The sequence below is a fragment of the Tamandua tetradactyla genome, chromosome 4, assembly GCF_023851605.1.
Source record: "Tamandua tetradactyla isolate mTamTet1 chromosome 4, mTamTet1.pri, whole genome shotgun sequence".
Lineage (NCBI taxonomy): Eukaryota > Metazoa > Chordata > Mammalia > Pilosa > Myrmecophagidae > Tamandua > Tamandua tetradactyla.
This window is the reverse complement of record NC_135330.1, coordinates 122,067,641-122,095,340: the sequence shown is the minus strand read 5'-3', so window position 1 is coordinate 122,095,340 and position 27,700 is coordinate 122,067,641. Positions and strand designations below refer to the sequence as shown.

The 27,700-nt window shown below is 35.4% G+C and overlaps 1 protein-coding gene and 1 pseudogene across 1 annotated transcript in view; one reads left to right on the top strand and one right to left on the bottom strand.

Annotated features, from left to right (window-relative positions):
• Positions 1-25,600, bottom strand: part of LOC143680482 (uncharacterized) — a 38,010-nt gene extending 12,410 nt beyond the window's left edge. Inside the window, exon 1 of the mRNA XM_077156899.1 lies at positions 25,448-25,600. Coding sequence (XP_077013014.1) covers positions 25,448-25,593 — 146 coding nt within the window. The 5' untranslated portion in view covers positions 25,594-25,600. The remainder of the gene's footprint in view (positions 1-25,447) is intronic.
• Positions 20,916-23,091, top strand: LOC143679522 (HAUS augmin-like complex subunit 5 pseudogene; annotated as a pseudogene).
• Positions 25,601-27,700: the final 2,100 nt, after the last annotated feature.

The window sequence follows — 27,700 nt, the reverse complement described above, 5'->3', positions numbered from 1 at the left end:
TATATGAATAACCATTAACATCTTCAGCCCAAGAAGATTTTCCCACTCTAATGCTTCCTTTTCCCTTAACTTTAATACCAAAATAAGTCAAGATGCTTTGGGCAAGAGATTGCTGGCTGTAGGGGATACAGTTCAGTACTCAGAACCATGATGAAACTGTTTCCTAATAAAGAAGAAACATGCAAAACCGTGTACATCCAGGAATTCTTTGGGTCACATGTACATTCCCAAAGCAAGATGCATGAACAGAAAGGATGAGAGAAGGTTCCACACTTTGGCCTCTAGCAATTCCCTAAACTTATTGTACATATAAGCCCAGCACTCACAGGGCTCAATATACAAAGTCTAGAACAGGCGTTTTCCTTTTTCCTTCAAGGAAGGCTCTCTCACAACACTTGTTGGATAAAGGCATAAAGAACAGATATCTCAAAGCTTAAATTCCAGCAAGAACCACATTAAAATATCAAAGTGTCCAGGTTTCAACAAAATATTGCAAACCATAAAAAAAAAAAAAAAGCAAGCAGTGATAACCAAAGCACAGGAGAAGATTAAAGCATTGGGAACCATCAATGAGGAGGACCAGACCTGGGACATACTAAGCAAAGGCTAAATATTTTTAAATAATAGCCCTAAACAAGCCCCCCAAATATAAGAAAATAGGAAAACAATAGATGAAAATATATAGCAGATTAATGTAAAGATGGAAACTATGAAAAGAAACCAAACAAAGCTTAAGACTATAGTAACTGAAATGAAAAATTCCCTAGAGGAATTCAATAGCAGATTAGAACTGGTAGAAGAAAGAAACAGTGAACTTTAGGATAAGAAAACCAAAATCATTTAATCTGAGGAGCAGGAAGAAAAAAGAATGAGGAAAAGTGAACAGAGCCTGAGGAACTTGTGGCATACCATCAAACATAGCAACATATGCATTGTGAAAATCCCTGAAGGAGATGAAAGAAACAAAGGGGTAGAGAGAACATTCTAAGAAATAAAGGATGAGATTGTCTCAAATATAACTAAAGACAAGACATGAATATACACATCCAAAATGTTCAAATAGACCCACACTGTGGGATATAATAATCAAAATGTTGATTGTCAAAGATAATTCTGAAAGCTGCAAAAAGAGGTAACATGTTACATTCAGTGTTTCCTAGAGAAAATTAAGTATTGGATCCTCAAAGGGAACCACAGAGACAGGAAGGTAAGGGTATGAAATATTTAAAGTGCCAAAAGCAGAGAGTTGCCTACTTAGAATTGTATAGCTGATAAAACTGTCTTTCAAACATGGTGGAGAGATTAAGACATTTTCAAATAAATAAAAGCTGAGGGAGTTCATTACCACTAGACCAGCTCAACAAGAGATGCTAAAGAGAGCTCTGCAGGTTGAAAGGAAAGATAATAAATCAAAGGTACATGAACAAATAAAAGATCTCCAGTGAGGGTAATGGCATGGGTAAATAAAAACGACAGCGTTATTTTATTTTTGTTTGTAACTCCAATTTTTACTTCCTACAGAATTGAAAAGGCAAATTCATAAAATATAATGACAAATCAGTGTTTTTGAACTCATATAAAAGTGGGAGGACAGAAGGTTTAAGAACATAATTGGTATGTACTATTGAAATTAATATCAGAGCAAACTAGATCGTTGCAGATTTAGGATGTGAAATTGAAGCTCCATGATGACTACAAAGAAAATATTGGAGAATATGTAAGCTGATAGAGACAGAAACTAGAGTACAGGTTGCTAGGGGCAAGGGTTGGGGGAATGCAGATTTAATATGTAATGGATTTAAGGTTTATATAGAGAGAGATGGGGAAATTTTAGTAATGGAAACTGGTAAGGGCATGGCAAAATTGAGAATATTTTAAATCAAATTGAACAATATGCTTGCAAGTGGTTGATATTGGGAATTTCATTTTGTTTATGAGCTTCCACAATTCAAAAAAAAGAGCAGATAAAGAGATAATGCCATTTAAATGTCACACATGATTCTGAATAGGATCCAGCAATGGACAGGAAAAGGCTGAAATGTTCATAATTGGGACAAGAAAAAATTAGAATATAGACTGTAATTTTTATATCATTGTTCATTTTTTTAGATTTGATAACTGCATATGATGGTGACAAAAACTGGAATATCAATTGTAATCTTTATATCAATGTTTATTCAATTTAATAACTGCCATTATGGTGATATATATACATGTTTACCCCTGTTCATAAGAAATGCATTTTTTGTTCAAGGAATAAGATGTATACAACCTACACACAAGTATTAAGAAAAATGGATCGATAGATAGATGGATGAATGATGGATAGATAGAAAGATGGATACATAATGATATGGCAAATGTGACAAATGTTTTTAATCACTGGATCTGGATCTCCGTGAGATTAGAAATACTTTTGAGTTCTCTGTATGAGATTTGTATTATTTTTGTAAACTTTCTGTAAGTAAGAGCATATTTCAAAATAAAAAAGTTTTTAAAAATGCATTCAATATTCCAATTAGTTTAACTGCAACTTTCAAGTTTTATTTATTATCTTAAAGAATAGCAACTAACTAAAATATGGTGTCACAATGCCTACTGGCCTTGGGTCCAGGAGAAATTCTTAAACCATACTAACTTTAAAACCCTACTGAAGCTTGCTATCACCCTCAGAATTAAATCCCAGTTATTAGCTTTTTAAGCCATAACCATGACCTAAAATATCTCAACTATCTGGCCTTCTTTTCCTAGTCTGACCTTTTCTCTTAACACTCTCTTACTTTATCATTCTGCTTTGGAAGATTGGACACCTTTCAGAATCAATCTGTTCCCAAATGCTTGTCGGCTCCCTGGTGTGAGAAGGAAGAATGTCAATATTCAACTTCCACTCCAAACATTTTATCCCCTCCTGAGGTCGAGAGGGGATAAATGAATGTTAGAGGATAGATTTTTTTCCCATAGCAACTCAATAGATTTTGTTAAATATACCTCTCCATTCTTCGTTTTACTGGAACCTGTCACTAAAGGTGAGGTGAAATGATGTTTATGAGAGATCTTAGGAAAATAGTGATCATATTTTGTTGGGAAAAAATGGACTTTTAAGAATGTGTAGAAATTAGGTAAATATGAGACTGTGAAGGGATTATCAAGACGGTTAAACGTTTCCAGGTTGGCTGGGTCAAAATGGTGTTGCTTTTTTGTTTAAATCCTAAACAAGTATTTTTTCCTCAACATAATAGCAAAATAGTATACAAGAACTGATGTTAATCACATTAATGACCCAAATATTTTACCCATACTTGTGGCCAAAATCTTTGATATTTGGCCTTGCAGTTTGTCCTTTTTAAAAGGTTGAACATATTGTCCCACTTTTGATTTAGAGTTGGCTTTGTGACTAGCTTTAGCCAACAGGATGTCAGTGAATACAAGTTGACCAAAGGTTAGAAAAGTACAGATGTGGTTGGGTTTTCTATCCTGCATTATGACCAACAACATGAGAAGAATATATCTTGACTTTCTCCTGGTCCCCAAAGGAATGCAAAAGAAACATGGAGCATAGCTAAGATTATCCAAAACCCTTATGATGAAATACACAAAATTGCTTGTGTGCCCAACCAAATTGCATGAAATGTATTTCCACAAAGCCCATTTATAAGTTTCTATACAGAGATTTTTTTTCTTTCTCTAAGTGAATAAAGAAAATATCTTTAAAGCATGGAATCTTTTTAACTCCTCTGTGTTTTTTTTTTTTTTTTTTAATAGTAGATATTGAAACCTAGTTAAAATGTTAATGGCCATTCTGTGGCTTTCAGATTTTTTTTAAAAATAAAAACTCAAAGACTGCTGCACTGAAATAACATCAAAAAATGAACCAGGGTCTAGTGATAACCAAGGTTGATTATTTTGGGAGCGTGTGAATAGAAATGGAATGATAAGAAAGGCAGGTGAAGAGGATTCTCAGAAAGGTGAAGGTATATTCATCTTGACAACACATGTCTTCTATCTGCCCATCTTTCAGTCTGCACTGGATTTAAAGTTCCAGTGTCTTCAATTCATTTTCCTCCATACTATCTTTGTCCTTGCTAATAAAGATCTAGCCTAAATGAGTGAGGTCGGTACAGATTGCTAAATAGGGTGTATTAGGAAAGAGGTTATGAGATTGCAGAAGAAGAAGCCTAGAGAGTTTTGTTTTACTGACTATTGTTGCTGACCACATGAATATATTTTATCTTGGAAGTAATTTAAAATTATTTCTAGTTGTTAAGATTTGAAAATACTCTTGATTTGGCACAGTGATTCAAGCTCATTATTGAATAGAGTTTGATGGAAACTCTAGAAGTATTTCTATAGAAAAATTTGCGTATAACATTGCTACTCTGAGATGAGGTGTAAAACAACTTCCACACATTTGAGATGCTTTAGAACACCATTTTTAAATTGGGAATTGCTTGTATACATAAAACTTAAATATATATATATATATCTCATTTTGCTTAATATGTTAAGTACTTAAAATCATAATCAAATTCTATACATGAAATGAAAATTTTAAGTTTTTTCTATTATTTAACATTGTTATGATTTTTTAAGAAACATTGTGAATTTGATCACTCAAAACACATAGATAAATGAACCAAATGATACATGAATCATATTCCATGTTTTATTTTTTAGCATCAATTTGAAATAAAGAAGTATGGAAAAGTAATTTACTATAGTCACTAAACATTGAAATTCAGATCAAATATAAATTATGCCTTTGTAGTGCCAACACAGAAACTAGATAAGCAACCATTTTCACTTTAATGTCTTCCCATGCTTTAAGTAATCATAATTTGATTCAAATATTATTTGCATTTTCATTTCACAAAATATTCATATTTTTGAGCTGTCATTTGGCTAGACATACTGTAAAATTTTGCCATACAAAATACAAATTTAAGGCATGGGTTTTAATAAAGAGAAACTGCTTTTGATGATTTCACCATTTTTCAAATGATAAACAAATAGATAAGTGGGACATTGGTAAGTGAATAGACAGACCTAGTATTTTAAAAGTGGAATGTGAAAATGAGATTTAGGACTTGAACATACAACTGTCAAAATTAGAACTTTTGAAATGAAAAAAAGCGTTATAGAAAGTCAAAGACATCATCCTTTGAAATTCTATAAATACAGCCCATTTGAACAAGGTATTGAAATTTATTAGGTCTTTTATAAGTCATCACTATGCAATAGAAATTTCAAGTGTATCACTTAACTGCACCAGACTTATTTTCTTATGCTGAATAGTATGAAGGAAAATTATCCTCATTAGTAAGAGAGGCCAGTTTTCTTTGTCAAACTTTAACTTATTGTAGAAAAAGTATAAATATTCCCTGTCTTCATTTTATTTTTAAGCCCTTCTATATCATCACTGCATAGTTAAATTTTACTTGAATACCCAAGTAAAATTAATCCTTATATTTACTGAAAGGTATTTGTTTTTCTTAAATAATATAGACATTTGAAATGAAACCTATTAATTACATGAGCATTTTAATATAATCCTACTTATCTACCTGAAAGCCTCTACCATAAAATAAAAATTGTATATATGTACACATGAGAGAAAAAAGTATAAAACCACACTGCCTTCAAAGATCTTGATGTAATGGTATATCACAATTAGATGCAGCTAAATTTTTTCTTCAAAGCTCAAATGGAATTTTAAGGCAATGGATGAGTTAAGTCACAAATATTTCAGTTGATGGGAAAAACACTCATTCTGGAACTTCCATGGGGTCATACCCCAGTACTCATTAATGCACAACTTTTGTTTACCCAGACACATCTCCTGGCTATCCCTAAAAACATTCACTTCTGGTCTGGATCAGACTTCAACCATCCTGTATCCCACATACCTAAAGTCTGTTTGGAGTCGTACTTCCTCAAAAACTTTACTGGCCAGGCTTTTTTTTTTTTTTTCCCTTTATTGCTTGATTTATGTCAAATAATTCTACCACTATTCTTGAGATGAATAAAATACTACATTGTACTCAATTGTTTGGTTAGAATATATCTTGACTTTTTTCAAATACAAAATCATATACCTGGAGACAAAAGTCATAACATTTTATTTGTATTTCTCTCCAGCACCCAGAATTGAACTATGCCAAAAAGTTTTCCTATAAAGCACATTTTGAATAATTAAATAAGAAATATGTGAGGCTGAATACTGATTGTTATTCAGGACGGAACTGTAATAGGTAAGTGTATATATGAAAAATAATACATGATCTTGTGACTATATAAAATACTTGACTTAAATTTTCACATTTGTTTTTTTTAGAATACTTTAAAAAAGTAATGCAACGATTTTTCTTATTTTGGATATGAGATTCCAGAAACTTGTGAAGATCAACAAGAAAAAGTTATAAATCCAGGATTCAGGGTGTTCACAAAAGATTTTCTTGTTTCTACCTGTATAAATTTTCCTATCACTTCTAACAGCCCTTACACCAACTGCAAAGTCGCAGTAACTCAGTCAATTCGATTCTAAGTCTAAGTACTTGGAGATAGACCAGACTCCACAGGTAATGATAGTTCTCACAAGACTGCCTGCCATTGAAGCAGTAGTCACAAGTTTGGGGACCCACCTTATCTGCCCTTTTGACCAACTGTCTACAAATTTGGGAATATCCATTAACCCCCTCAGTCCCAATAATTTATTAAAATGACTCACAGAACTCATGCAAGACACTACACTTAGGATTGTAGTGTTATTATAGTAAAAGGATACAAACAAGAAGAAGCTATAAGAAGAGATGCTTAGGGCAATGTATGGGAAGATCATAAATGCAATTTTCCATGTCCTCTCCATGCAGATTCAGACTGTCGCCTTCTCAGGAAAGTGACATATTTTCTCTATCTTGGACATTCTCTCAAACTTCAAGTATCCTGAGTTTATACAGGGTTCCATTACATAGATGATTGATAGAATCAATATCCCTGTCCTTGGACTAAATCTGCAGCCACACTTCTTCTCCCAGAGGTTGGGTGGTGGGCTGATGTGGGCTGACGATATGGGCTGATAGGATGTGGCTCAATGCCCCACCCCCCTTATCAAATAGTTGATCTTTCTGGTGTGGACAGTCCCACAACCTAAGACTGCAGGTATGACTGGCATCATTTTGTTGCCCAATCATTAGGTGAGGTTGAGAGTCTACCAGGAATAACAAAAACAAAAAGATTCTTCTATCACAAGGATTTCCAAAGGTTCAGAGGCTACTTCTCCAGAAACTAGATGCAAGACAAGTCAAGTTTTTCATTGTGCTAAACTACTATTTAGATTATAACCTTTTAAAAAATTATAATTGCCTGTATTTTCATTTTCTATGGGTAATGACCAGACAGTACAAGTGAAGAGCTTTTCACCTTTAATGTGTATCTCACTGGGATTCAAACATTCCTCAGTGAGGGTAGCACATATCTGTTAGGCTTCTTATCAAAGCAGCAAGCATAATTTATTAGCCAGGTAGCAAGTCTATAATTCTGATACAGGATGTACCACGGCAGAACGATACAGATACGATGATAATTGACCCAGCTATACAGGATTTCTCTCCAAGTACAGCCTTTCAGATTAAATATGAATTATGAAGCTGTTGTTTGTGACTAGCTGTCTCTACTACAGGATTGGGAGAGCTCCTTGACAGAAGGGGGTCAGATCTTATTTGCTTTCATATCACCAGCTCTCCAAGTGTTGAGGTAGCATTAAATATTATTTTGGAATGAATGAGCATTCAATAAGCTAGACTGCCAATTGACTTCTAAGTACCAACAAGATCAAGTGCAGGAGTTTAGATAAGAAGACAAGTTAGAGTCATGAAAGTGAAAGAATACTGTGACAGCAGAGTTTTCTTCTCTACCACTACCCTTACTTACTCAGGTTAAGTTTCCAAATTTAAATAATAAAGGAACTAAGCAAGATGAGGAACCAAAGCAGAGGCTTTACTAGAAAAATGGTGTTAAAATGTGAATAAGGCAGATGGATAAAATAGGATTAGGATTTGTAATTACATTGAATTCACCAAATAAGGTTGATTCTTACTAAGATTACTCAATAGCACGAGCATTCAGAATGATATCCCAAATGAATGGAGACATGGGAACCCTGAAACGTTTGTATACATTGGTTCAGAAGCCTAAGTGAAAAAGTTCTCAAGGCATAGATAGAGCCTAACCCCAATGTCTATATAATTAGCAGCAATAGAGTTTCTTTTATATAAGGAAACTCAACACATGCTCTGGTATAAACATGTTGAGGTGGCTTAACTGTTAATAGCACCGCTGTTTTCTCAAAAGTATCTCAGTTTTGTATTGTAAATTGTATGCTGACTCTATTTAAAGATCACTGATATTAAATTAAAAGTTTTGGTCAAACTCCATGCATATTCCATGAAAACACAGTATTGTATAATTAGATTTTCTGTTCAAATCTTGACTCTGCCAGCATGTGACCTTGGGCAAAATGATTTAAACTCTAAACTTTAGTTCCCTCAGCTATACAATAAAAGTAATTATACTACATAATAAACGGGGTTGTGAAATTAAATAAAAATATATGCAGATATGCAGTACAATGACATAGTGCTTGGAGCATGTCAGTAAGCACCTTAGATATTTTAGCTATTGTAACACAAATTATGAATCCAGGGAAATAGTTAACATTCTCAGGGGAAGATGGGGGATGGAACGTCAAAGAAAAATGCATGGATGTAGGAGACATTTCAGAAATTGAATATGTGAAGATGGTGGAGGAAATTCAGAGCCTTCTAAGTGAAGAAAACACATGAGCAAAACTATAAAATAAAATGTAGAGTGAATAAGAACATGATAGATGATTCATTTGATAGAATTATAGAATAAATGAAAATGAGTCAGTACCAAGAAGACTTAAAATACCAGCACAAGAAGCTCTTATTTGCTTTTTTCAAGCTAGTAGAGAGATCTGACTGAATTTAAATCTTGTTTTTTTTTTTTTTCCACTAAGTAGAATATATTCTGAGTAGGTTACTTAGATTTTGTGTGCCTTAGTTTCTGTCATCTTTAATATGGGGTCTAAGAGTTTGTGCTTAATACGGTTGTTTTGAGAATAAAATAAATACATATAGATATATCACAAATGCATATAGACATATATGCTTATTATCAGAATAGATTTATGACATCCAATAAATGTTCATTAAATCACAATTATTAATCAAGAGGTATTCTTAAGAAATTGACGGAATGGAATCATTGAACTCTGGTATCTTTATCTTTGAAAGGAAAGCATACCATTACTTTAATAAATTGACATAGGTGGAAGAAATTTGGTCTGAGAAAGACAGAAATTTTGATTTTGAAGGTATTAAATTTAAGATGCTTGTGGAACATTCAAGCAGAGTTATCCATGTGGCAGTCAGGAATTTTAGGGCTTTTCAGAAATATTCAGTGATGTAGAAATTTGAATATTGTTTGGTGAGGGTTGGAATACAGAATGACTGGAAATAAAGGGCATAAAAAAACAACTTGCCACTGGCTTAATAAATTTTCAATTTTGAGATTCAGATGCTACTTTGGTATGTATAGGGTAGGTAACTTAATTTCTGTGAACTCAATTAACTGTACAATGATGGGAATGGGCTAAGAATCTTTTCATTTCCATCAAAAAGGAGTATGTTAATTTTTACAGAAACTCTTAAACTAGTTTTGAATATGGAAGATTGATTTGAGCACATGGTTTATCTGTTAACCCAGATAGAAAGAAAAACAAGATTTGATTTGTTGTGTCTTATAATGCAGTTCTTTTAAAACTATTTTCATGGACAGTAGATTCTTTTCTATCTGAGGTTATTAGCAATCAATTCTTCTGTATTGATTCCTATTTTTCAAAAAGTTTTGTCAGGAGGAAGAAAATAACGGTGATGAAAGGCCAAGTATGCTTGATAACAAAGATGATATTGCATTTATTGTAGCAATTAAGTTTTCTTTGACAAAGTATGGGCAGTATGTGTACACATGTTTATATATGAACTATTTATCTCTTCCATATTGATTACAATTTGGACATTTATAAACATTTTTTTTCTGAATAGAATGCATGTTTTTGCAATCTTAGTAAACTTCTATCCTTTAATATTGATATTAACGCTGATTTTCTTAACCAATTTTCCTATTGAAAAATGTGCTGATTTGAAACTGTTTGGTATCCCAGAAAAGTCATGCTTTTTTAATCCAAACTTGTGGGTACAGAACTATTGTGGATGGGACCTTTCGATTAGGTTGTTTCTATGAAGATACGACTCACTCATTTCAAGGCGGGTCTTGCTGGAGCCCTTTATGAGAGAGCCAGACAGGTTAGAAAAGAAAGAAAAATGCCCCAGGAGGTTCTCTCGAAGAAACTGAGAGAGCCATTTTGAAATCAACGCAGGAGAAAAGGGCCAATAGCTCTCCCAGGTAATGCAGAAACCCTGGTCTCCATTAGCCTTCCTTCAGAGTCAAGGCATCTTTCTCTGGATGCCTTAATTTGGACATTTTATGGCCTTAGAACTGTAAATTTATAAGTTAACTGAGCCCTTCTGAAAATGCCAACGAATTTCTGATACATTGCATTCTGGCAGCTTTAGCAAACTGAAACAAAAACTAAAGGAAATTAATTTTTGTTTGTGAAAACAACTTAAATGATGCCTAATTTTTTCACACTTGAGTTATTTGAAAATTTATATTCATTTAGCTGAAGGAGTCTATAATGAGTAAATATATATGTGTGTGTGTGTGCAACACATTCATACACACAGAGAGGCTTTATCTAAAATTTCAGTTATTTGTATATATTATTTAATCACTGTTTATCTAGGCAATATATCTTACTCAATATCATAATACATAAGGAATTATGTATTAAGATTTAAATATAATTTATTTATTAAAATATCTTAACTTCTTGAAATGGATGACAGAATATTATATTAATGTTTTCCACTATGGTTTAGCTAATAAGAAAATATTTTAAAACTCACTGCAATCCTTTAAATAGATTCACTTTCCCTCTTCTTGTAACTTTTTTATAATTCCCTTGCTCCCCTGTACTGCTGCTTTCTTTCTCCATGAATTTATAGCCAATTGTCCTAAAAGGTTATTCTCTTTAATCTTTGTCTTTGCTTCCTAACTTTCCATTTACACCTTAACAACCTTTAATTGAGTCTTTGCTCTTGCCATTACAATTAAACAACTGATTATAAATTATCATCACATCATCATTGCTAAATCTGGGAAATTTAATACTTCCTTATATTCTTCATACTGGATAGCGGCAGCTGTGTAACTAATTACTACAAAGCTTAGCACTTAAAACAACATTTAGTAGGTCATGGTTTCTGTGGGTAGGAACCTGGGTTTCTTACAAGCTGTAGTCAGGGCATCAGCCAGGGATTAAGTGGTTTTAATCAACTGAGGATGGATCCACTTCCAGACTCAATCAATTGGTCTACTGGACTGAGGGCTATGAAGTGAAAATTATCACTTATAATATATATATCTTATAAAAATTACATGTAAAGTACATATGCAAAATACATAAAATTATTGCAGTTTGTTCAGCACTGTAAAGGCACATAATGCTAAATATTTTGTTTAAATAATTTTTCATTAGGTATTGCATAATATTAATTTTATTAAGATAAGTATAATTTATGTTCATGGAATAAATATAAGAAAAAACAAATAAACAGTAACAAGTAAGAAAATTAAATGTCAGCATCTGGAAACAGCACTTTAAGGCTGAATCATTTTAGACATGGTACCATGTGTGGTTACTTTCTTCCCACCCCATGGGCCAGTCCCTTTCCTCCAGGCCATCTCTGAGTTTAGGTATTAAGATTTTTCTCACTCCGTCAATAAAGAAAAGCTGGCTCTGCTGTTCTTTTGAATATTGCAAAGTATTGTATATATTGTTGACCATTTACATTTTGTTTGTTCCCAATTTCCTTTTAGGTATTATAGGGAAACTATAATTCCTCCTCTTTATTTTCCCTTTGGCCATTAGTCATGGCAAAAGACAGCAATTAGGGATTGAGGAAGAATCGGGCATGAGTGTCGTAGTGGCTTCATCTTGTTTTTACAAGATGAAATGAGTGTTCACATTTTCAACCAGCTGGAAGTTAGTGTTGCCAGTTTCTCCTTGTGACTGAATGTGGCAGTTTAATTCTGGAGTAAGGTATTAGAAAACAGATTCTAAAGTAGTTTCATGCCAAGTACTCCAATTAATTTCATCTTGGTTAGGTTCTTATTTGTCTTTTTCTCAGAATTGAACCTTATTTGGAGAGTGAGGGAATGGGGAAGCAGCGATGTGATTGTCATGCTGAAAATCTGAAAATCAATATATTGCTTCCTCTGTAGAAAGGCTAAATTTACGAACATAAATAAACAAGCATTTGTAAATGAACTCTGAAATAATTGCTGTCAAAAAGCTTTCCAGAACTGAAAGAAAATCTCCAAACACTTTGCAGCTGGTATCCTCTTAAAGTTGAAATATTTTATGGTTTCAAAGCACTTAAAGTCTCACAAGTCTGTGAACTCCGTATTTGGAGGGATCATACCTATTCTCTGTCCATTGTTTTATCCTCTATTCCTTGAACAGTGTAAGTCACGTAATTATCATTCAATAGGCATCTATTTAAGTACAACTTATAAAATGAATGCGCAATTTCTGTTAATGTTTGTAGGCCAATGGAGCAATGATTTTCCAATTTATTCTTGAGAAACCCAAAGATATCTAGTCATGACACTGGGACTCGAAAGAGAATGCGACAGAAAATTGGGCAAAGTGAAAAGGCAAATGACCCATAATCCACATATGGAAGATTTCCACAATATTTAAAAGAATAACCTAACAGTTTTTTTTTTTCCTTCTTTCTGTTTTAATTTTCTAGGCTGCTGAAAGCAATATGTCATGAAATGGTTTGGCTTTCTCTTTTGCGTCCATGAAAATGTCTGACTCAAGGCATCATCAAGGCAATGCTTTCTTCCTTAAGACCAGCCACAGAGATCCTGGGCTTCTCTGTCACATGGCAAGACAGATAGTGATGTCTTCTGGTCTCTCGCCATCTCTTTCAAGTTTCTTTGTTTCAGCTTCTTCTTTCCATGGCTTTCTAACTCTGTCTGTCTCTTTATTCATCCCATTTATAAAGGACTCAATATTAGGACTCCAGCCCACCCTGGGCTATGTCTTAACTGAAGTAACCTCATGAAAACCTACTTACAATAGGTTCCAAATCACAAGAATGGATTAGGTTTAAGAATATGATTTTCAGGTGTACATACAGTTTCAAACCGTCACACTTCTTTTTTTTTGATTGACAAAGAATGACAAAACACTCAAGATGAAAGAGAGCCTGGTAGGAAAAATTAAACTGCCCAAAGTTGCATGTTTAAAAAATAAACATAAATAAATTAAAATAATCAAAAATATAAAAAATCACATTTTGATATTTAGAGATAAGAGTAAAGCCAATCAGGTTGGGGCTAAAGTAATTCAAAACACAGGGGTAACGAAGACATTGTCTATATTTTAGAACCACACAGATCTCTGAGACCAAAGTAAGGAAGATTTATTTGGTCTGGGACCTAAATTTCCTGTAGCACATAATCTAACTCAACCTATCTGTTTAGCTCATTTGAACAACTGAAACACAGGGAGCCCAGAATAAGAATGAGGGCCTTTAATCCTGTATAGCTTAATGTAATGCCTGGATATATCCTAGAGTATATTAAGCAGATCATCAAAAAGTATTGACAGAGTCCCTTGAGGGATGGGAGAGAAAATAAGGAACTATTAATTTTTATCATCAGGGAATCCCTGATACTGTGTCAAACTTTAGGGACATCCAAATCAATAGCCCAAGCCCTTGATCTTGAGGCTTACTCTTCTGAAGCTGAAGTAGGTAGTGGAAAGGCTCAGCTTACCTATAGGTATGACTAAGAGTTACTTCTGGAGGCCCTCTTTTGTTGCTCAGATATGGCCTCACTCTCTCTGAGCCAGACTCTGCAACTGAAATCATTGCCTTCCCCTCTACATACAACATGACATCCAGGGGTGAAAATCTCCCTGGCAATGTAGGAGATGACTCCCAGAGATCAGTCTAGCCCTGGCACAATGGGGTCAACAATTTTATCCTGACCAAACGGGAGAAAGAAATGTAACTAATAAAGTATCAGTGGCAGAGAGCATCAAATAGTTAAGAGGCTACTCTGGAGGTTGCTCTTATGCAAGCTTCAGTTAGACATTGCTACCTATCATAACTTGCCAACCCCCAACCAGGACCATTCCAAACAATCCTAAAGAACACTTAGGGCAATATGTAAGATTCCACAAGGGTTCCATGTACTAGGGTAACTTTCCAGAAATCTAAAACTTCCAGATGGGTCCCTGGACCAAATAAGACCTGAAACCTAGAGGGCCCAGCCTCTCCAGAACATCAGATAGTTCCATCTCCCTACCCCATATTACTGACAGACCCTTTCAACATGAAAAAGTTAGAATGGCCACAACCCAAACACCCCTAAAGAGAGGGACAGAAAGATCAATGGTGATCGTGGAGTGATACAGAGAAGACAGGATTTAACAAATAGAATATGATTGTTGAAACATTAAATGATCTCTTTTAGTCTCCAGTATCTTAGAGAAGCTAGAAGTCAAAACCTAAAATTGTGGAATTGTAACGCAAGCCAAACTTTTGTAGTGCTGTGCTTTGAAACTTATTGCTTTCTTGTATATATGTTATATTTTACAAAAAAGAAGAAAAAATATTTATGCTTTCTAGCCTCCTATATTATGGAGCAGCTAGAAGGAAAAATCTAAGATGATGGTATGGTAGCCTAAGACAAACTCTGGGATATGTCCTGTAACTACATGTTTAAGAGTGCTTTGAAAACTATTGCTTTTTTCTTTCTTTGTGTTGTATATATGTTATTATGCAATAAAAAAGTTAAAAATAAAACCAGGTTTACTGCAAAATGCTTACAATGGCTGTTTCCAGATGGTATCATTTTATTTTCTTTATTCATCCTTGGTTATTGGATTTTCTAATTATTATTCCATGAGCAAGTGCTATTTTTGTCTTAAGAAAATCAACAATACACAATGCCTAATGGAAATCAATTTAAACAGAGCATTTAATGTTAAGTCTCTTAAACTGTGCCTGACACCTAGTCATTGTTCTATAAATATTGCCATCATTTCTAATATCCTTATTGCCAACTCATCATGGTTCAGTATATGCTGTGAGAACACAGAAATGAGTATGGGATCCCAATAAATCAAAGTATTTACAATCTCAGGAAAAAAGGATGCATGTTGTGTGTGTGAGTGTTCTTACAGATGTCCACCAAATAGACCTATTTATTTATGTAAAGCTTCTTTATTTAGATAATCAAGTGGTCACATGCTTCTTTTGTGTTTTATAATCATAAATATAAGCATAACCTGCTCAATGTTTTCTAGAAGAAGTTTTATTGGAAAATAAGTATTTGAAATACTATAACATTACATTTAAGCAACAAACACTATCTAAAATAGATCTCTTTAGGGAAAATTGGCCATGTAGCATGTCCTTCAAAGCCTGCAGCATGAATTATGCCTTTAGTTTTCAATAATATGAACACGATCTGTGTCTTCAGATATATTCATAATAATTCTGAACATGGTCCAGTAATCATATCCAACCATACACGTTTGGTGTTGTGTTTCCATATCATGTGCAGTCGCATTTTTCATACGTTAAGAAAAAAGCAGTTATCACTCAGAAAGAAAAAGCAGTGTGACTTTCAGGAATAAAATTATTATTTTATTTCAATGTTAACTATTAAAAGAGGAAGTTTTTTTGAGAGTTTTTATTTCAATTGCAGAAATTATTCGTACAGAATCTCATTAGATACATCTATATTTGAGCACTAAACATAGGAACAAAACATAGTTTCAAATTTTCATGTTTATCAGGTGTCCCAAGGGAAATTAAAAAATTCTGTGAGTAAGGTGGGCTTTATGAGCAACAGCCAAACTGACAATTTTTAGAGGGGGCTGATCTGATAAAATGACCAAAATGTTTCAGTAGAGCAAATCAAGTTCAGATTATTCCTGCTAATGGAATGTGGCTTTAATTAAATACCTTGAATATCAAGTACGTTCTTTTAAACTAGAATGTTATTGATTTAAATACTACTTAAATGCAATAGCAATGCAATTGCATGTTCAGGTATCTTGGTTTTACATTGGAAAATTCTAACTAAGGGGAAAGGAATAACTAACTTAAGACTGAGCTGATTAATACTTTAAAATATCGATTTAAATTTATATTAAATAAACACAAGATTTATTTTTAAGTAAGTAAAGGTATAATTTGTGGAATTACAAAATTAATGTCAATATGCATGACCAAAGAAACAAAACAGAAGATTTGTTAATAACTCTGATTTCACTAACAACCTTTACACTATCTATTCAGTTCAGTAGTTATTCATTGAGAAACAACTATTTGTATATTCCAAGTAGATTACCAGACTCTGAAAATACAGTATCTATGTTAATGAAGCTGTATTTTAGCTGCTATGACATAAAATTTGCTCAAACCAGCATCTCATTAAATTTCCATTGACATATTTTTATCCAAAGGTTACAATTAATAATGCAGCAATAACAAGATTTTGACATTCCTATTGCTATTGAAAATGTATTAATAATTTGCTTTTGGTTTTCTCTACATTGTTTAAAGAATATTGTAAGTTTTGAAATACTACCCTACTTTTATTTATGCTACATTCTCATTTTTCTAGATTTATTTATGTACAGTAAGCATATTTATAGCTGTTTCCCTGTATTCATATAATGATAATATAGAGATCTGTTTACGTCCTTCCTCCCCATCTTATATGCAGATCAATAAACTTGGATTTAGAGAACTACCCCCATAGTAATAGTAAGAAAATTGAGTAAGTGTATAAATAGAAATACTTGTGATAAACATACATATTTTAACATTGTGGAAACTGAGGCAATCAGTAAAAATGCCAACATTCTGTGGACAATTCTACTTAAAAACGAACAAAGAGGGATTATTTTCCTATTATTTTCAAAACCGAAAATGTATATCTTATAAAAGAAATTATTACCCATTCAGAAGGAGTGCTCCTTAAAACTACTTCAGAATATGTGCTTTTCTTGGGACGAGTATGAAGCAGACTTTGGGGACACAAATGCAATTTGAAGCATTTCATTTCTACATTACTTGTATAGTCTCTGTTATTAAAGCTTCTTTCACAGTTAAAGAAGAAATGGAGCACTGAACTTTGTGTCAAACAAAGGGAATAGAAAATCAACCTCAAAACTCAATACTGTTTAGTCCAATTTATGAAATGATTTGAGGCAGGTAATTTAGATACTCGAAAAACTGTCTTTCACTTAAGCACCAAAAAATCTAATTTAATGCAGCTGATATCTTCATTTCAGCCAGGAAAGCTGTTTCATCTTCATTTTAGTCTAGATTGCTACTATATAAAGTGACAGTGGGTTTACATGCTCTGGTTGTATATTTATTTTCTGAAAAGAATTGAGAAGCCTTCATTTTCTAATTTCATTTGCCATTTCATTGCTCATCCTAGGAAGGCTTAAAGTGTGAAATGGACATGAGGAGCTCATTATTTTTAATTAATTTGAATTCACAAAGACAATATGGTGATGTTAAATAATTAGTGCACATCTACACATTGATTATGTTAGTGGGCTTCTCATTCTGATATTTTAAATGAATAAAAATATTTACTGAAAGCACATTTTATGAATTCCTTTCAAAAATTGCTACCCAGATTGGAATGCTAAGTCTTTTTGATAGAAGTTTTTCTCTGTTCTTCTGTCACTGTCCTTCTCTGTTTTCATTTCTTTCTCTATTTATCTATTTTCTATCTTCTACATCTCACAATTAAGTTATTTGTTGCTGGAAGACAGAAACCATGAGTACTGAACTCCACACGCAAGACCTTTAATTCTGATATTAGTAAGCAAGCTGTTTCTACACACACTAAAATAAAAAATGTACTTATCTAAGCAAAGAAGTCAGATAAAGAGTGGAAGGGACTGTAGAGAAAAGAGAAATGGGCTTTGCAAATGCAGGGTGTAGCTGTGAAACAATGATATGATTATACTCAAGATCTGCATTTCTATGAATTTTGATTCATACACAACTCATTCACAAGTGATTTATGCTTGGAGTTCTGGTATTTAGTCATTTTCTTTAAAATAATTCTTGTAGTTACTCATTTCTTTCAGATGTGATATAAGTCACTAGATTCGTACCATAAACAGTCTTTTATCAAACAAGTCATGCTATAATCAATTGATGGATTTTTCTGGAATGCTTTTTTTTTTTTACAAAATCCCCCCCTTATTGATATTCTAATTATAACCTTGAAGTTACAATCGCGTGCAAACTACACTGTATATAATTCAAGTAATTCTACAATCTAACCCATCTTGCCCTGACTGTTATTTCCAAGAATCTTCTCTTCTTATTTTCAGATATTAGATTCAGAGTTTACGTATTTCAAATCTAGAAATACAGATGTCGAAGGTATACGAAGTCAAAATCTTATACATGCAAAAGAAATTTAAATGAATTCTTGTATGTAGCCAAGCTTGAGAACAATCAAATGAACCTAAAACTCTAGTATCCAGATCTTTTGATAACTATCTTACGTTTACTCCCTATTCTACTATATTCGACCATATTCATTATTACCATATTTTGTTCACCTATTGGGATAACACGATTTTTATATCTTATCTGCTGTTGATACTTTTGCTTTACTTACTCCAAGGATGTGTTAGTGAAGTAGACACCTCTGTCAGCACCATTACTTGAAAATGTCAGGCAAACACCATATTTTGTTGTCTCCATGCCTGCTCTATCCCATTTTAAACATGCGAGTCTAGGACTTCCAAATAATGAAATCAATCAGCGTAGCAGTGCGGTTAGTAAACTACGCTATGCACAACAAATATCAAACAAATACAGATGATATCCTAGCAAGTTTTAAAGGACAGTGAAATACAATACAAATTTTAAGTGATTTGCTCATGGCTTCAAGAAACTGGAAATAATAATCTCACCTTGAAAAAGAAAGGTATGTGGTATCAAGGGAGGCTATTAACAGGGTCCACACAATACATCATATTTGACTATGAGATGATCATGTAATTTTGCTTATAGATAGAGATTACTATCAAATAGGTAGGGATTTCAAAGGATTCAGTTTTGAAAACTGTGGTATGAAGTTTACAAAATTTCAAGCTTGAATACAAAAAGTCAAAATATAAGGCTTTGGGAGGAAGTGTAGTTTTAGATCAGTCTTAACAGGGGAGCTTACCAAGAAGTGAGGTCCCATGAAATGAAAATATAACAAAAATTGAATTACTTTTCAATAAGTACAGATCCTAGTGAGCTATTTATAAAACCCAAATTTGACCATGGGATTTCTCTGCTTAAAACCTTTCAAAAGTTCCCACAACTCTAAAGGATGAAGTCAAAACTCCTCACCGCATGCTACAAAGCCAACCCTTCTTCTCTCACTCTGTGCTCCAGAAACTGCAGGGAAAAAAAATTCAAACTAGGAAGTACTCTTCTTTGCAGTGCTACACTATTAAGGTAGACTCTCCAAACCCTCCTGGTCAATAGTTGGAGTGGTCCTGGGCTCAAGATTCACAACACAGTCAGAGTTTTAGTGAATGGAGGTGTATATAAGGAAAAGACTTGGAAATTATAAGGGTTTTGTTGTTGTTTCAGTCTACTGAAGTGAATGCACACCTTTTAACCCTCCAAGGTCACATATCCATAGATATTGGAGGAGATGTCCTGTATCTACATCGGTCTACTGGTAATTTTTGAATGGGCTCTATAAATATGAACAAGGTGTTACATAAAAAGTGTCATCTTGATGATTAATTTGTCTAATCTGGATCATTCCTTTTTCTTTGACAATGCATAGATACTATGCATGTTCTTTAATGTGCTTTTATTTTGTGGTTGTAATTCAATTTAATAAAATGATCAAGAACAAGACTCTTGGAGCCAAACCATTTACATTTAAATCCTAACTCCAATTATTTTGAACTGTTGACCTTGAACAAGATCCCTAATTTCCTTAAATCTCAGGATCTTCATCTCTAAAATGGAAGCAATACCACTCACAAAATATATTTACTGTGAAGATTATATGTAAATTTCTTCTAACAAGGTAGTTACTCATGATGTGAATTGTTTTGTCTTCCATTTTTCGTTCTTTTTCTTCCTTTATCACCCTTCTGTTATGATTGCTTCCATGAGGAATATATATTAGCAAACCTATCTAATTAATCACATTTTAACAAATTCAAAATAAGATATTATTTAATTGTCCCTTTTCAAGAGGAATCCTTCCCACCCATATTGTATAGCCAGTAAGCTCATGATCTCAAGAACCAGAAACCGTGTTTCACCTAGTTTCACCACTTCTCAGGTGTGTTAATTCCATGCAAGAATAAGCATTCCATGCAGCTACCTTCACTACAATTTTTTTCTTGTAAACTGTGGATAAAAATATTATTTGCCTCAAAGAGTCACGGTGAGACTGAAATGAAGTAATTCATATAAAGCACTTTGCATGGTGACTCATATATAGTCAAAATGTATAAATAATGGCATTTAACATTATGTTTATTTTACAGAGAAGGTTATATAAATTTTAAGCAAATAATTAAGTAGTTTGTACAAATGGCCCATAATTAATAAGACTAGACACCAGATGTTTTTATTTCCAAGACAATGGTCTTTCCATCTTGCCATGCTATCGTAATTAAATGGTCGATGCCTAATCGGAAGCTAATTGTCAAACTGGAGAGCAGTGCGATATATCGCAAAGAGTGTGGGCTTTGAACTAACGTAGGGATGCGTTTCACCTTGAGCTCTGCAGACTTTTAACCTGCCATTCATAATGCAGGGCCATGTCCAACTCTGAAGCTTTGGAAAAGCAGCTGTGTATTCATTTTTTTAAACAGTAATACAAAGATTTGACACTAGCTACTATACCTACCATCTCAAATCTAACCCTGCACTAATTCAAAAACATGCAAATCATCTTTTTTTTCAGTTCTGATCTGTTCAGAACCTCGTCATGTAAGCATGAGAACTGGGCTGTTGGGTAGTGGGGGGAGATAGGGGTGCCTTGCCTAGCCCAGGTCCCAGAGGCCACACCATGCAGGCTGTGTCTGGACCAGGGGGCCAATATCTGCACCTCTGTCTTGCGGCATGTGTACTGTGAGAGGAGTGCCAAGAAGATTTGGGGAAACCTGCTCAGGTACAGCCATCAGGACAGGAAGCTGGAGTTGGAAGCCTCTGTGACCCATCTAGGGCTGAGATCCAGGAGTTAGACCAGATCCTGGAGCTGATGGAGCTAGATACTGAGACTCAGAGCATGGCCATGGAGCAGGCACTGCAAAACATGTGAAAACACCCAGCGTCATGCTCTCCTATTCTGGGCCCAAGCTGGGGCCATGCAAAGACATCAGCATAAGCTGCAAGATCCCATACAGCAGCTGCAGAATCAGCTCAGGCACCTGAAGACATAGAAAGGAAGGCCAAAGTAGGTGTGACCTTTAGATCCCAGACATCAGCTGCCTTGGGTCTGGATCCCATAATCCTGCATAACATCTGAACAGCCTGTACCCTCCAGACCCAGTTACTGCAGAACCTCCTGATTCCACAGGCCAAGGGAGGCAATATCCTGACAACCCCCTCTGATGACCACGTTGGAACCACCTACCAGCAAAGCTAAGCTCAGTGGAAACAATACTGACAAACCACCCTCTGGGACACGTTCTACCCATTGGAATGCCTGGCTGCAGAGGGCGAGGCAGAGATTGGATCGCTGTGCAGTGCGGATAGGCTTGGAGGTCTGGAGATACCCAGGTCCTAAGCCCTGGACCAGCTGGACTCCAGCCAGGCCTCGCCATCCATAATGTACCACATCCAGGAGGGTTGTCAGGATATGGTTATGCTGGTGATACGGGGGGACCCCGACAGAAAGACAATCAAGTCCTGACCTGGCGCCTCCAGGAACTGATGAAGGAGATGGAAGGGAGTGCCCTAGGATCAAGGGAAAGGCAGGTGCTGGCACTGGGGCTCCTGGGCTGTGGGCTCTGGGTGGAGCTCAAGGCTCTGCATACCCAGAGCCAGAAACTGTGAAAGGCAGCTTGACAGCATCAGCTTCTGCTGAGGGACTTACAGGCCAAGCAGCTGTGAATCCTACACTGGTGCCACTTATGGGGGAGACTCAGGAACAAGGCCATCTGTTCAAGGGAAACCCAGCAAGCAAGACCTGCCTGTGCTGGAGCCCTGGAGAGGTTCTGGCTCTGATTCAGTGAACTTTGGTTCCTACATCTGAAGAAGCAGCATCACAGAGCCAGGAGCTGCTTCGCTGTCTAGAGGAGGAGATCCAACATCCGCCCCACCTTCCACTGTGTACCTTCCTGTGGCACATCTCCAGATGGTTCAAGCACCTCCCCACAGTCTTACCATCCATCCACCAACTGCAACCCACATCCCCAGGGGGCTCCAGCCTCCTAGGATGGAGCCACATGCTGAGGCTGCCTGCAGGGAAGGCCCCACAATTGCTTCTCCCTCAGGCTGCCTCTCTGCGACAGGACATTGTGTTCCTCCAGGACCAGTGAAGTCTCTGTGCTGGGATATGCTCCACATGAAGACGAACCTAGCTCCAGGATCATCCACCCAGGAGCTGCTGCAAATCCAGGCATCCCAGGAAAGGGAGAAGAGAGAGAATCTGGGGTAGGCTTTGAAACAATTGGAGAACCTGCTGAAACAGGTGTTGGAGTGAATCTCCCAGCTGCAAGAGGCTGTGGGGGGCTGGTGGGAGCAGCCAGGCCAGGCCGCCCTTTCTGAGGAGCTCTGCCAAGGCCTGTCTCTGCCCCAGTGGTGGATGCACTACGTCCAAGCCTAGGGGGTCCTGCAACAGCTGTACAGGTAAAGAGAAGGCTCAAACAGGAGTCAAGATCCACATTTGTTCACCCCAACACCCAACCTCCTCCAGGAAGACACTTGGAAGAAGGGATCATCTGGATTTGTCAGCCCATTGTCTCTACCCATGCCTGCAGTCCCTCCTTACACACACTTCTGCTGCTTTCTTCCACTCCTCGCCTCCTTTCCCTTCATCCCAAGAGAATGGGGCCCTTTGGGCCCTAACTCTGTGTACCTGTGAAAATCCCCTCGTCCCTTTCATACTTGGCAGCAAAACATAACTGAGCAACTCCCTCCTCTAGGCATTGGGGATATACTGCTGAATAAAAATGCCAAATGTTGGTGTTCTAGGACAGGAAGACCAAGAACTGACAAGGTAAATAAGCAAAATGTACAGTATTTTGGCATATAAGAACCGTGGAAAATATGAAGCAGAGCACTGGAAGCAACTTACAGAGACCCATACTAGCAGAGGCCACAGTTTTGTAAAGGTGGTGAGAGGGAGCCCCGTAGGTATCTGAGGAAGGGGTTGCAGGTAAAGGTAGCAGCATGTGCAAAGGCCCTGAAGTGTGATGTGCTAATGCCAGGACCCACTGAATATGCAGTATAGCTGTGGCTAGGGGTTATTAGGAGATGAGCTTGTCCTCTAGTTCTCATACAGTTTTTTTCTTTTTTACAATTAAATCTCAGAGCCATTTGGAATTTATCCAAGCAAATGCACCCAATTTGTACAATATCCCAAAAGAATTTATTAAAATTCCAAGTCAGAGCAGCAGTTTCTTCAACATACCTGGTTCCAAAAGAAAGGGGATTAAAAGGAGGGTGGTTTTATTGGCACTGCAGTAACAAATTAAGGAGACTTGAACCTTTTTGTTCTTAAATCTTGCTATCTAACCTCCTTCCTTACAAACTGTCTCTCCCAATCTTCCTCTTACATTCTGGCTTTTCTTTCCCAGACTTTGCACATTTGCTTTCCTCTGTACCACTCCTAATGTTCTCACAGCTGGTAGTGGCCTCTTCTTTCTCTTCTCATCTTGGTTCCCAGACCCCTCTCTCTGTTGATTTTTTCTCCATAGTATGTCTTACCTTATTACACACATAATACTGTGTGTTTTACTTAATTTATATTTATTATCTTCTTTAGATAAAATGTGAGCACCATGAAAGCTAATTCCTTTATGAAGTGGAAGTTGGGTAGACTTTCCAAACTATGATTCAATATCCCGATGTAATACGAGGAAATACTGATAAATTCGACTATGTAAAAATGAACTTTTATAATAAAAACATGAGCAGAGAAAAAATAAATAATGTAAAATATTTGCAACTGACAACATAAAGTTATAAAGGCATATAGATATATATGTGCCTATACACACATACCTACATGTGGTATCAAGGTGGAAAAGAAAGATTCCAACAATTTCATAGAAACTATATGAACGGAAAATTATTGAAAGGTGCTCAAACTCAATTACAAGAGAAAAATCAAATTAAAACTGTTTCTTGGTACATTTCCCACTACCAGACTACCACAAAGGAAACCCCAAATTTTGGCAGCTCACAGTGTGGCAAGGCTATGGGAAAATGAGCACTCAAACATCAAAGTGTGATATGAAGCACCACCATGGGGAACTCTCCAGTAAAACTGCACATGCATTTACCCTTTGCCCAAACAATCTCAGTTTCAGTACTCTGTTTCATAGACATACAGGGTGAAAAAAAAAATAGAATCTTAAGAAGCCCAAACTTGGAAAAAAAAAATCAAATAAAAGAACTAGTTTGACACATTTTAGCATTTAAAATTTGGTTTAAAATAAAAAATAAAGTTCTAAAGTGACTCTACTCTTCCAAAATGAATACAAGGGAGTCAAATTAAGAATGAATGAAGGTGTACACATGTGTGAAGCAAGATGGAAAGAGTTCTTAGGTAAGTATATATCAGTTTTAATTTTAAATTATGTGATGGAAAGCACTAAACCTCATTAATACGTAATTCCTCTGAGGTCTTATAATAGCCCTTGTTACTGTTACCATTTATATTGTAAAAAAATAAAGGAACTAAGCCTCAAATAAACTGAGTGACTTTTCTTTGTTCACCCTAGACATGAAGAGAAAAACCAGAGTTCAAATCTGTATGTCTGGCTTCAGAACTGGTGCTTTTTCCATAGCTCACTACAAAATTAATAATGACACCCTTGTATACATAGATTTCTGAAAAAACAAGTATACTGACTTCCAACTCATAAAATAAATTTATGAATCTACATTTAAAAGGAAAGGAGTGTGTATTATTTTATCAGTCGGCTATGACAAGTACCACAGAATGGTTTGGCTGAAACAACAATGGGAATATACTGACTTACAGTTTAGAGGTCGGAAGAGTCAGAAATGCAAGGGCTAGCAAGAAATACTTTCTCCCCAAAGTCTGTAACATTCTGGTGTTAACAGCCTGTAGCGTTTGCTTACAGCAGCTCAGTTTATCTCCTTGCCTGAGGTCACATGCTGCCATCCTCGGCTTTCTCTTCTGGGTCCTCATCTTTCTCTTCCGGGTCTCAGTGACTTTTGGCTTCTGCTCCTTCCTGTGGCTTTCTCGGAAGCTTGAAGTGCATTTCTTTCTCTTATAAGGCTTCCCAGTAACCCGGGTTAAGGCCTACACTCATTCATTTGGGCCACAACTTAGTTTAAAATAATGACTCTCAAGAGATTATGTAGATACCCACAAGAAACAAATGACAGTAAAGAACATGTCTAAATTGGGAAAATAATTCAATCTACCAGTGTTTACCTTAAAGTGCCATAATATAATTGTTTCATTAATTATATTAAGCAAGAAAATGCTAACTTGGATTTGATATTGGGGGGGAATCCTTTCATTAGTATACACTTTGTTTCCTATGTATTTGTTATGTGGATGGGTAAAGATTGATGCTGTAATGTACTTTTGATGAGAAATAGACTGCTAACTTCAAAAAGAAATTCCGGAGCCAGTATAAAAGTATTTCACATATTCTGCTTGCTTCCAGTTAAATATTCAATTGGAAAGTCTTTACTTTCATAAACATTTTAGGGATACACATTTCGAAAAAGAGTTATCAAAATGCTGGCTCATTTCTACTATGCAGAAATGTCACAATCAGAAAGATTATAAGATTGAACACTAAATGTTGAGAATTTGTATTAACACTGGTGGATCTGAATCATGATTGGTACATCCCAGTCACATGTCATACAAATTTTTATAAAGATAGTGTTTCTAAATTATACTTTACACAGTACTTCACTTTCAGGATTCTTCAAATTGTAGGGGATTTTGATTGCCTCAGATTAAAAATGTTTTGCCTTTGGCTGCATCACATGCACTTCAAACTTGGGAGTTAACACTTTGGCACTACCCTGGAAGTGCTCATAACCATAGGAATGGGAAGTGGGATATTGTATATAGTCATTTTTTAGAACATTTTCACTGTGACTTAAAATTTTATGATCACAAATCTGAGTCATTAATTCACTAGATTTGCATTATATGTATAGGATCTAGAGATCCTTCATGCTTAAATCTCTAGAGCAAGAAGCAATTCTGAGAGTAGTTTCCCCGGCTTACATCCCTAATAATTTTAACTGGATTGTTGTATTTAGCAATGCATATGGATTTGAGTTTTATCACAGCATTAAAATGGGTTCTTGTGTTATTGTCTTTTAGTAAGAAGGCACATTGAATGATACTGAATCTACTTCTGCTTTCTCTCTCCTTTTTTTTCTTTTTGTTTCTCTGTGTGTCTCGCACATGCACACACACACTTATATAAATCATTTCTCTTCCTTTTAGGAAAACAAAGTCCTTTTAAATATGCAGGGTATTTATCAGTTCTAAATCTATCTTTCATGAAATCCATTTTAATATGCATATAAGAAGGACCACTTTGAAGTACAGTCAGGTTATTTTTTTTTCTGTTTTACATTTCAAATAATGTTTATTTTTCCTCCAAGCTTTCTGCTATGCTACTTGTGCTTAGTACATGAGTGGACATGTGTTAAGCATTAACAACAACAGAAACATTTCTACATACTATGCATAAACTCTGTTTTTATTCTGGCAATGTGTAAAAATATAACCATGATACTGGCAATACCAGGTTTCTTAACATGAGACAATAAATAAAAAGTTAATTCTATGAAAGTAGTCATCTCGGTCTACCAGGAGTGTGCTTCTCAGTTCTTCTCTGGACTTCCTCTGTCATGACTTTAGACACACAATGCTGAATGAATATGTTAGACGTCTAGGTGTATGAGGTTGTTATCTCTTTATCCAAAACTCAGAGTGGATGCAATAGCATCACTAATAAATTTAGTATTGAACAGGCATGTAAACAAATAAGTCCAGTAGAGTATACTAATGGAAGGATATCTGAATAGCTATGGGAGTAGAATGTACGTATTTGAATGTGGTGTTTAAGGAAGCCACTAATAAGAAGTTACCTTCGGAATGATTCTTTAAAATAAAAACAGTTTAGCAGCAAGAAAAGGTATTGCAGGCATTCTAGTTCATAGATGTATGACAGGATAATTCTGGGTGTTGCAGGTATAGGGAGCATGTGGAACAGGTGCAAAACAGGTCA